The sequence below is a fragment of the Hirundo rustica genome, chromosome 7, assembly GCF_015227805.2.
Source record: "Hirundo rustica isolate bHirRus1 chromosome 7, bHirRus1.pri.v3, whole genome shotgun sequence".
Classification (NCBI taxonomy): Eukaryota; Metazoa; Chordata; class Aves; order Passeriformes; family Hirundinidae; genus Hirundo; species Hirundo rustica.
The window spans coordinates 12003500-12014543 of record NC_053456.1 but is presented as its reverse complement, the minus strand read 5'-3'; the positions used below and the strand labels follow the sequence as shown (position 1 = coordinate 12014543).

Genomic DNA, 11044 nt, shown 5'->3' with positions numbered 1-11044 from the left:
CGTCCCTGGCCGCTCGGCCCCGGGCAGGGCTTCTGGCGGGAGCCGGGCGGGAATCCCTCCTGCCCCGTGCGAGGCGTGTCGCGGCCATCCCCTTTGCCTCGCTGCCCGCTCGCCCGCTGCCCCCCGCCAAAGCCCGGCGCTGCCCCGCCGAGGCGCGCAGGAAAACCCGTTCCCCGTTGCCCGGGCGCGGGCAGGGCCGGCGCTGCTGCCGGCTCCCCGCGGCGGCTGCGGGAGCGCGGCGGTCCCGTTATTTTCCCCTCCCGGCTCCGCTCGGCCGCCGCCCCAGTCCCCTCCCCCCGCTGCCTCCGACAGGCTCCGCGTCCCTCCTGCCCCACGGAAAACACACACAGTCCCCGGCACCCGCCCCGGCTACCCGGCCCATTCAAACAAACAAACAGAAACCCGCCCCGTCGCAAAGCCAACCGACGGTAAAGTTTCTAATGACTTCTTCTTTCAAGTGCTTAAAAGGCAAGGAGCACCGGGGGAGGGGAAGAAGGGGGCATCCACCTCCCGGCCGGGGCGGGAGAGGGGCCGGAGCTGCAGCCGCTCGCAGTCCGTCCGTCCGTCCGTCCTGCCGGACGACGGGACGGGGACGCGAGCCGGTATGCGGTGGGTGTGTTTGCAGGAACCGAGAGGGAGGGAGGGGACGGGGGGGGAGTTAAAGAAACAGCATAGTTAATATTTCCACATCAGGAAGTTACTGTAATAGCCCAGGGGCCAAAAGACTTAACTTAATCTCCTAAATAGTGAGGAACCCATGGCGTCTCTGTTATAGGTTGGAGTTCCCACGTGGTTTTAACTCCTGTATAAAAGTTTCAGTAGAAAGTGCCACAATGTCGTGATTTTGCAGGGGGGAAAAATTAGCAGGAGGAGATCAGAGAAGATAAACGAGGAGCAAGCAGCTTCCCCGAGACCTTTCACTGCGGATCCGAGAGAGAACATCAGACGCGTAAAAAAAGAAAAACGAAAAACAAAAACCAAAAAGCCAAACAAAACAAAAAAAACCCCAAACAAAACAAAACACAGCGTTCAAGCCAGCACAAGGCGAGCGAAAGATCAAAAAGACGCAGAGAGGGAGACAGATTAACTGGAGCAGCAGCAGCAGCAGCAACAACAAAAATCACACTTAAAATAATAATAACAATAATAATAATAAAACCCAAACCACCAACAAGGGAGATATTGTTTAAAAGAGCAAGCGAGGGAGCGAGCCGAAGAGCTGGTCTGACCGAGTGGATCCGTGCAGCTTCTCCTGGGATCGCCGGGATCGCGCCGCTTCCCCGCTCCGCGCCGCGCAGCGTGCGGTGCCCTGCCCGCGGCGGGGGTCCCCGGCCGCCGCCACCGCATCCGCGCCGGACTCCGGACCCTCCGCGCTGCTTTGAAAATAAAAGCATCTCGCTAATAATAAGAGGGACGGCAAGGGGAGAAGACTCGCAACAGCGGAGCTGCCAGCCGCGCACCCCCTGCCCGCCGCCCCCGGCTCCCTCCCCAGCTATGCTCCGGGTCAACTTTGATGGCACGTTGAGAAGCAGCGGGCGCTGAAGGGGGACAACCGAGCGGCGCGGAGCCGACCTGCTCAGAGACCTGCACCCACGGATTGTCTTGCGGGGGCGGAGTGGGCGGGGGGGTACAAGTGGCATTTCTCCCCCCCCCCCCTCCTTCCAGGCTATAAATTGGATTGTATATAAATCTGCTTCGTTTATCTCCCTGGCCCCCCTCAATGACGCCGGACTAGAGAGCTCCTCTCCGCGGCCCGCCCGGACCTGCCGAAGCGAGCGATGGACCACGAGCGACTGCGCCCGGGGATGCCCCTCTGAAGCGACGCGGGGCACCGGGGCAGAGCGGCGCCGCCTCTCCCCTGCTCCCCGGATCCCCTCGCACCTCCGGCTCGCTCCCCGCTCCCCCTCCCTCCTCCCCGGGCTCCGCTGCCACCCCCTCACCTGCTGCCGTCCCCCTCCCCCGTGGAGCCGGGCTCTCTCCGTGCACGCCAAGCCCGTTCCACCCCCCCCTCGCCGCCAACTTCGCCCTCGGTGCCTGCGCGTGCAGCCTCCCCCCTCCGCCTCCCCGGCGGCACACGCCGCTTCCCCGGGCGCCCCCTCCCTCCGCCGCGGCTCCCCCCCTGCGCGGAGCGGTTGCGGCCCCCCAGCTTGGCTGCCACCGCCCCCTCCGCGCCGCGGAGCGCTCGGAGCGGCGCTGCCTGCAGACGGGCTCCCTGCGGCGCTCCGGGGCGGCCCCCAGCTCGGCCCCCCGCTCCTCCGCCATGGACGGGGCGGCTCGCCGGGGGGTGCTGGCCGCGCTGCTGGCCTGCGGGCTGCTCCTGCTGGGCGCCGCGGCCACCCCGACCCCGCCGGCCCCCGCCGGCGGCTCCCCGCAGGACACATGCACCTCCTGCGGCTTCCGGCGGCCCGAGGAGCCGGGCAAGGTGGACGGGGATTTCCTGGAGGCGGTGAAGAGGCACATCCTGAGCCGGCTGCAGATGCGGGACCGGCCCAACATCACGCACGCCGTGCCCAAGGCGGCCATGGTCACGGCGCTGCGCAAGCTGCACGCCGGCAAGGTGCGGGAGGACGGCCGCGTGGAGATCCCCAGCCTGGACGGGCAGGCGAGCGCCGGGCCCCCGGCCCACGACCCGGTCTCCGAGATCATCAGCTTCGCCGAGACAGGTGGGCGCCGCCCGGCCCCGCGCCCCCGCCGCCCGCGCCCCTCTGCCCGACCCTCCGCGGCCCCTGCCCCGCCGCGCTCCCCGCCTGTCCTGCCTCGCCCCGTCTGTCATTTCCCCCCTGCTCGACCCCTGTCAGTCCCCCTGCTTGACCCCTGTCAGTCTTCCCTCTCGCCTCGCCTGTCCTCCTGCCCACCTTCTCTTTCCGGCCGACCTTGCCTGGCCCCACGCGCACCCCGCCTGTCCTTCTGCCTGGTACAGGCACCTGGCCGCCTAGCTCACCCCCTTACCCTCCGCCTCATTCGCTCGCCCCTCTGCCCCGCGCCGTCTCGCCCTGGCCCTGCCCGCGCCTTCCTGTCCTCCCTGCTTGTGCCCCTGTGCCCGGGATTCTCCCCGGGTTGTGCCCTGCAACTCCCCTCTCTTGTCCCTCCATCCCTCCGCAGCCTCTGTGCCCCCGGCTCCCCTCCGGCGGTCCTTCCAGCTGCACCGGGGCTTATCTCCGTCCCTGCGTGTCCCACCGTCCCTCCTCTGCCTGTCCCGCTCCATCTCTTGCATCCTTTGCCCTGCCTGTCTTCCCTGCGCGTTCATCTGGTTCACTGCCTGCATCTGTCTTGCGTTTGCCCATCCTCTCTTTCAGTTTGTTTCCCATTTATTTAGCTTTCATTTGCGGTATTGGCCTTGTCTGTTTGTCCACTGTATGCGGTGTGCTACCAAGTGTGCCTGTCTCCTCTCTGTCCGTCAGTCCGTTTATTAACTGCCCTCCATCCCCATGGTACCAGCCATCTCAGTCCTGTCCAGCCATTGCAGTCATGTATCACCGAATCCCTTCAGCACAGCTTTCCAGTAGTTTAACCACTGTCCCTGTGAACTTTGCACATCTGGCTGGAACACCGTCACTCTGCAAATTGCCTCTCTCCTGTCTATCTGCCCATCTCTCCTTTCCTTCATCGCTCTATCGCTTGGTTAATTTTTCTCTCTCTATCTTCTTGTGGCATCTATATATCATTTGTCCACAAAATAAATCTCTTTCTATCCTGTATGCTGCCCACTCATCTTCTTTATCTACCCTCCCACTTACCAAAGGCATATACATTTACAGTATCTATGGGATCTGTTGCATTATACATATGCTTGTTATATTCACATACAAAATTTATGAGTGCACACAATCTCACACAACACAAGTGATGTGGATCGGTGCAGCAGCACCGTACTGTTCTTTTTCTGTCACTGTCACCACAGTTTACGAAAAAGTTGTGTATTTACTAACATGCGAAAGGCTTTCTTAGTGTGCATTTTGGGGTTTATTATTTTTTAATAGGATGTTGTTGGGAGATCGGGGGTGGGCTTGTACTTCCATTTGGTATTCAGTCAATCGCTGTCTTTTGTAACACTTCCAAAATTGACTTTATGTAAAACGTAGACAAACACAGTGAAAATTTTTGTCACTGAACTATTACAAGGTACTGAATGGGCTCTGGAGGCACATTTGAAAGGCATCTAGGGTAACAAATGAAGACACCGACTACGCAAAAAATCCCATTCAGAGATTGACAAAAATGCTAGAGATTCTTAGGGAAGGAAAAGGCAGAAAAGATCTACATTTAGCTCTGTACAGACGGAAGCAAAACCGATAAGGGCAGATGATAAAATGCCTTTGCAGCAATAATTTTATATAGCGATTGGGATGCTTTTATTCAGGGACTCCTTTATTACGGTCTCCGCCATAAAGGCCGGCACATTTATCACCTACGCCAAATTTAGTTAGGACTTACAGTACAAAATTGCAAGGAAGGCCGCTGGTATTTCTGAAATATTTCATGCAGCAGGCTCTTCTGTTTACAAATAAGGGGTTATGTCAGACATTTGGTGACATTTGGTTTTCTGTGACAATTTCTCTCCTTTAATTCTGGTGTTGCTGAAAAGCGTATTGAGAACAGCCAATAACGGCGTTACAGCGGGAACAACCGCTTCATTGCCTTGCCTCGTATGGGAGTTCATCATTTCGGGGAGAAAAGGCAGAGATTGAAAAGATTAATAATAGCAGATATTCTACCAGACTAAGTGGGGGTTAGCTTGATCTGTTGGACGAGCACGCACATTACTGAAATATTTTCCGTTCTGTCTCGTGAATCCTCTCCTTTAAACCGTGACAAGAATATGTGCAAATCGAAACAAAATCCCTGGTTTGGCATTGGCATTTTAGTGTTTATTGAAAGAGCTCTCCCCATGAGAATTGGCAGGTAGCTGAAAGTTAAAACTATTCCTAAACTGATGAGATAGCAGCGTCCTAGTCCTAGTGCCGGTCTTTTACAAGGTGCTACTGTAGCATCTTTAAATCTGGCTTTCTGGAAAAAGCATAAATTCTGGAAAGCTCTTACTGATGTCTGTGGATCTGACACATCCGGCTACAGCCTCATGTTGAAAGTTGCTGTGGGAAGTCCCCTTTTCAGTTAATTCTGATTGCAAATTGGGGATATCTGATGCGGTGCGTGCCTTCTGACTGGCACAGCCCCGTTGCCGTTTGCTCGATCTGCTGTGCTCTAGCGTTGTCCCCGAATCCAGAAAAGCGCACAAGCTAACACTTCCTTTTTGATTTAATCTTGCTGATCTCTCCTTATCTTGCAGACGATCTGGCCTCATCTAGAGTCCGCCTCTATTTCTTCATCTCGAATGAAGGGAACCAGAACTTGTTTGTCGTTCAAGCCAGCCTGTGGCTTTACTTGAAGCTGCTTCCATATGTCTTAGAGAAAGGCAGCAGGCGAAAAGTAAGAGTCAAAGTCTATTTCCAAGACCCGGACACTAGCAACAAGTGGAATGTGGTTGAAAAGAAAGTTGATCTCAAAAGAAGTGGTTGGCACACTTTTCCCATGACAGAGGCGATCCAGGCTCTGTTTGAGAGAGGAGAAAGGAGACTGAACTTGGATGTTCAATGTGAGGGCTGTGAAGAGTATTCAGTGCTGCCAATTTATGTGGACCCCGGGGAGGAATCCCACCGGCCTTTTTTAGTGGTGCAAGCCCGCCTCGCCGATAACAAACACAGGATCCGGAAAAGAGGCCTGGAGTGCGATGGCAGGACCAATCTATGTTGCAGGCAACAGTTTTACATTGACTTTAGACTCATTGGGTGGAATGACTGGATCATAGCACCATCAGGTTACTATGGGAATTACTGTGAAGGGAGCTGCCCGGCCTACTTGGCCGGTGTCCCGGGGTCGGCTTCCTCCTTTCACACCGCTGTCGTGAATCAGTACCGAATGCGGGGGCTGAACCCGGGCACCGTGAACTCCTGTTGCATTCCAACCAAACTTAGCACAATGTCAATGCTGTACTTTGATGATGAATACAACATTGTGAAAAGGGACGTTCCCAATATGATTGTGGAAGAATGTGGTTGTGCTTGATTTAAGGTGTGTTTTAGGGGGGGAGAGAGAGAGAGAGAGAGGGAGAGAGAGAGAGAAACATTCCCGTACAAGATGGTGTTGGAGGAAGTTTCACTGTGTATCCAGGCATCAGTGTTGGAAAGTCACTGTGGAAAAGTTTGACAAAAAAAAAAGAAAAAAAAAGAAAAAAAATAATCATTTCACTTTGGTGTCAGGACAGTGGCAGTTTGTGGATCATGGACACTTATATATTCTATCACTTATAAGTTAATGCTATGAAATATCTTAAAGACACACACACGCACACACACAAAATGTGGGCACACACACAAACACGCGCTCATACACACAGACACAGACACACACACGCACAGACACACGAGGCAGCTCGGAGAAGGGACATGAGCACAGAAAGTCAGTGACCAGTGACGACGGACCTAAATGCCTGCCAGTACGAGTGAACTGCTGAGCAGCTGTTTCCCCGCCTGCCGGCGAAGCCAGACCGAAATGAGCTCCCTTTGCTCAGGCAAAAGCACAGACTGTGAGAACACAACGTATTCTTGCACGCAGGTGTCAAAATGACCAAAATTATAAATTTAAAAATAAAACAAAAAATAAAAAAAAAAAAAAAAAAAAAAAAGTTGACTGTCACCTCTTAGGTCTAACAGAAAGCTGCAGGACACCTGCCTTGGGAGGCGATCACTTCCTCTTAATTTAAATTTATCTAAACAAAAACATCACAGATACCCGCTTCTTCCTACAGCACTTCCAGCAAGGAATTGCGTGGTTCCATCGGGGAGAGAGAGAGAGAGAGAGAGAAAAGGGGACAGACATGTAAGAAACTGCTGTGTTTCTAACACCTGGCCGTTGCGGAGTCACGAGCTGGGCTGGCGTGATCCGATGCTTTCACTGCCCACTAGCAACCCATGGTTGGCTACACCCGCCGTGTCTTGGAAAAGGGAATCGATACCGTATCTGGACTGTGTTGACTGTTGGCATCTCTCACTGTCCGAAGAACAAAAAGTCAAAAGTTGCAATCTGTGTTCTTCAGTGGGGGACTCAGCGAGGCTGCGTCACGTGGGGGACGAGCAAACAAGCGATGGCCACCACGGCTAAACCAATGAACCCTAGAGAGGAGTGACAGCGACAGAGTGGAGACGTTCTGGGAAATGCAGTGCGTTTAATAACAGGCGAGGAACATTTTTACAAGTCTTGGAAAGGAGGAGAGAGGAGAGTGCTTTCAATTTCCTTACCAGGAGGTGTCAAGGATGGCCATAAAGATCAGAAAATAATGATACAGCATAGCACTTGCAAACTGCTTGAATGCACGTATAATAGCACTTGCAAATTTCAATGCCTTGAAAAGTGGTACTTGATAGTGCACTTATCTTTGCTCACTATCTAGGTAAACAGGTGCCGCATGAGCTATGCAATTTAAAGTGTTGACCCATACTAGACAAAACTGGACTTATGATATGACTTTTTTATATTTTTTTATACTTGAAATTAAATCTTTTGCTTCTTTTTTAAAGCGAATGATTGCTTTTAATGTTTGCACTGATTTAGTTGCATGATTAGTCAAAAACTGCCATTTGAAAAAAAAATGTTATTTTTATAGCAGCAAAAAATGAATACAGTTAAATGTATTATACATAAATTTTGGAACCAAAGAGGCCAACATATTAGTTATAATTTTTATGAGATGGCAAAGCCATCATATATCATGTAGTCATACTGAGCAATCCCTCACGAGGCCTACCAATTGTTTCAGGGTACAAAATGGATTCTGTTTGTTCTATTCAGTGTCTTTTCTATACCATACGCACATGGAATGTAGAGTGAAAAAAAAAGTGACTATTGTAGAATACATTACAATATGTGCATCCTTTAAATCCAATTTTTATGTTTATTTAATAAAGTTCCTTTTAGGTTCTGTTCCATAATAATTTAAAACCAAACAATTTTCACTTAGATTTGCTGTTGAAGTATTTTACATTTGTGTACAGTTTAAATAAATAAAAAAGATTGAAAACTGGATGTGCTTTTTTTTTTTTTTTTTTTTTTTTTTTTCAGCGTGTAACATCTGGAGGAACTCGCTTACTTTCAGGACTGAATAGGCTGCAGACGGTGAACTGTCGCATTAGACCGTAGTCATATTAGTCATTGCAGAAAGCCTTGTCTGAGAGCTCAGCTGCGATCCTAAAAATGTTACACTCCAGTTTTATTGCTGTCTATACATGTAAGCATCTGCTTCTTCCTCTCTGCAGCAGTGCAGGGGCTCTGGGTGCAGGAACGGCACTGTTCCGCATACCTGCAGGTCATTTACAGCAAGTTCCTGGTTCACCTGCTGTGTAAGAATGTAACTTCTTCTCTGGGTCACTCCCTGACTCCTTAGAAGAAGTAAAAAAATTTATGTGGAAAGCGTTTCCAGGAACAAAAGACCAATATTAAGCTCGATTAAATTTTTTTTTTTTCCAAAACTAGCTGACACTAAGAAAAAGTATGGGGTTTTTTTTCCTTTTTAGTAATATATCTCCTTTTTACTAACAAGCCCTCAAAAATGTTGAGAAATACTTAAGTACTCAGTTCCACATATATCCAGATATTGATTTAATTGATCTTCACAGATAAATTCTTCCTCCTGGAGACCTGAGCAAATGCCAGCTGAAGCTGACAGAAGGACCTCTGTTGACATAGCAAATGTTAGACCTGACCTTAAATCCTGAAAAGTGTTGAAGAAGCAAGATCATGCAACTGATGGTGGGTTCTAGTTACAATTCACATTCAGGTGTTGCTCTGCCCAGCTCTCCTGACAGCCAGCCACCGGGGTTAAACAGGAGACCTGTAAGAGTGATTTGCCGTGACTGTGTCAACAATCTGCTTCTCAGAACTTTGTCCTCCAGATCAAATTTTTTAACATCTCACAGCTTTCTCACCACCTTGAGCTGCACATTGTCAAAGACACTAACCATTCACTGTTTCTGGTCCACCTCTCAGCAGCCCTCTCTCTGGTTTTCATTCCGTGTGCTACTGATGAGTTCAATAAATTCCCCTTGAAATCAGTGGCCAATACCCATCCCTTCACTCTGCAGGCATGTTTGCCCTAATATGACACTGTCATTATAAATAAGACTGAGCAGCCCTTGAAAAAATGGGATATATTAAGAAATCCTACCTATTGAAATGCAAAGCCCTGGAGGTTGGCTCCAGTTAGGTTTTGTTCTTAATTGAAAGTGTTTGGTTCCTGGGGTCAAAGCCAAACCCTGCACTGGACATAGAGACTCCTGTGCTCGGGAGGAGACCAGGGTGTCTCGGCGAGGGATTTGGACCTGCAGCCCTGGGGAACAGGGAACTGCTGGCAGCCGGGATGCTTCGAGCTCGGGCTGGCCAGGAGCGAGGGGCGGGAACAGGCTGTGCTCTGCATCCCACTGCAAACCCACAAGCAAGCTCAGGATCCTGAACTCTTCCACAGAGGCCATCAAAAAGCACCCATTTTCTTGGTAAAAGTCTTTCCCAGCTTTCTTCCCCTGTCCCTGCCTTCTCTGCACCCTGATATGTAGCTTAGAGTCACGGTGTTTATGGGACAGAAACAGAAATGTAAGGAAGAGCATGACTATCAGGATAGTGTGAGAGGCATCATCTGAGAGCGGGAAAAGCTGGATCATAGTCCAAGCTCCCAGGTCCTTTTATTTTGTGTGAAAGAGACTCTAGAAATTGATGTGAACTGAACATGCTCGGAGTTTTCTGCAGCACGGAGTCTCTGCTCTGGGCATTCTACAGACAGTGAGGTGTTCTTGTATCCTGGTGCTGACAGCAACCTGTCACACAGATTTCTAAGGCTAGTATGAAATAAAATCATCTTTAATTTTGTAGGACCAATCTGAGACAGTTTGGGCATGATTTTTCAGAGATGTGACACAGCTGCTGCTCTTGCCAGCTTTTTACAGGGGAGTGCAGGAATTCCGCTTTATGCAGCTTCCACCTCCTGCATTTTTTAAATCAGGCAAAATGAAAAATGAGATGCCCAAGCATGATGGCTGCTTTTCAAAAATTTTGGGGCTTTCCCATCTGTCATTCCCATCCTTATAAAACTGAGCATCCAGTTTAATTGCTTTATGCCAGGTTAGGTACTCTGCCTCAAAAACCAGCTGGGTCACATCCACACCCCCCTCACCCAAAGGTGACTTGGTGACCCTATCTTGTCTTTGATAGGCTTTGAACTCAGTTCTGTAAATGCTAAACCAGTGTCTTCTGTCATGTGACAGAATCAATCTCTGGAGCTGGAGAATCTTCACCCTTTAAAGTATTCTAACACGGGCAAAACCCCATCCCGGACCTCCCACTGCTGTTAATGAGGATGGTGTGAACACGGTGACTGTCACAATGTGATGCAACAGAGCACTTGTCGGATTAACTCTGCATACATCACGTATTTCCACACATAAGAGACACCTGCTCCAAAATTGCCAGCTCTCACCTTCTTTGCTTTGTCACTTGTGAGAGATGAACTCAGCAGCTGAAAATTAATTGCTGCACTTGCCCTGCCACTGGAGAAGAGGGAAACCCCTCACTGAACGCACCCTTCGTAAGGATAATTTTTGTATGGAGTGGTTTCTACTGGAGAGGGTGGGAGAACATTTTGCAAAATGGATCAGAAATACAAATTTCTAAGAGGGGAGTCTGTTTCAGTTAATGCTGATGTCAGTCTACGGTAACTCCCCTAAAGTCTGCAGATGTCATTCAGGCTAGCACCCATATGAGTAAAGGCACACCTGAATCTGGTTTTCTGGAATTCCTGATTGGGCCTAGTGCATTCTCAATTCTCAGTATTTCTTAGAAAAGTAGTTTTTAGTTTAGAATTAGCAGCTGAAAGTTTTAGCAAAACCAACACATGCTGGGTGACAGATCAGAACAAGAGTAGAAGATCTCTAACTTTGTCATGAATCTCCTTACATATACTGGAATTTGGCCAGGAATTAGCAATCTGCATCAGTACAAAATG

The 11044-nt window shown here is 50.2% G+C and overlaps 1 protein-coding gene across 1 annotated transcript; it reads left to right on the top strand.

Annotated features, from left to right (window-relative positions):
• The first annotated feature begins 1725 nt into the window (after positions 1 to 1725).
• Positions 1726 to 8073, top strand: INHBB (inhibin subunit beta B). The gene is made up of 2 exons (XM_040069713.2): positions 1726 to 2663; positions 5288 to 8073. The coding sequence occupies exons 1-2, from the start codon at positions 2261 to 2263 to the stop codon at positions 6061 to 6063; spliced, it is 1179 nt and encodes a 392-aa protein (XP_039925647.1). The 5' UTR covers positions 1726 to 2260; the 3' UTR covers positions 6064 to 8073.
• Positions 8074 to 11044: the final 2971 nt, after the last annotated feature.

What these genes read in the sequence shown, in the direction of transcription:
- INHBB (XM_040069713.2), top strand. Translation starts at nt 2,261, where the DNA reads ATGGACGGGGCGGCTCGCCGGGGGGTGCTGGCCGCGCTGCTGGCCTGC. An exon ending in CATCAGCTTCGCCGAGACAG is followed by an intron (nt 2,664 to 5,287) that starts GTGGGCGCCGCC and finishes CTTATCTTGCAG; the next exon opens with ACGATCTGGCCTCATCTAGA.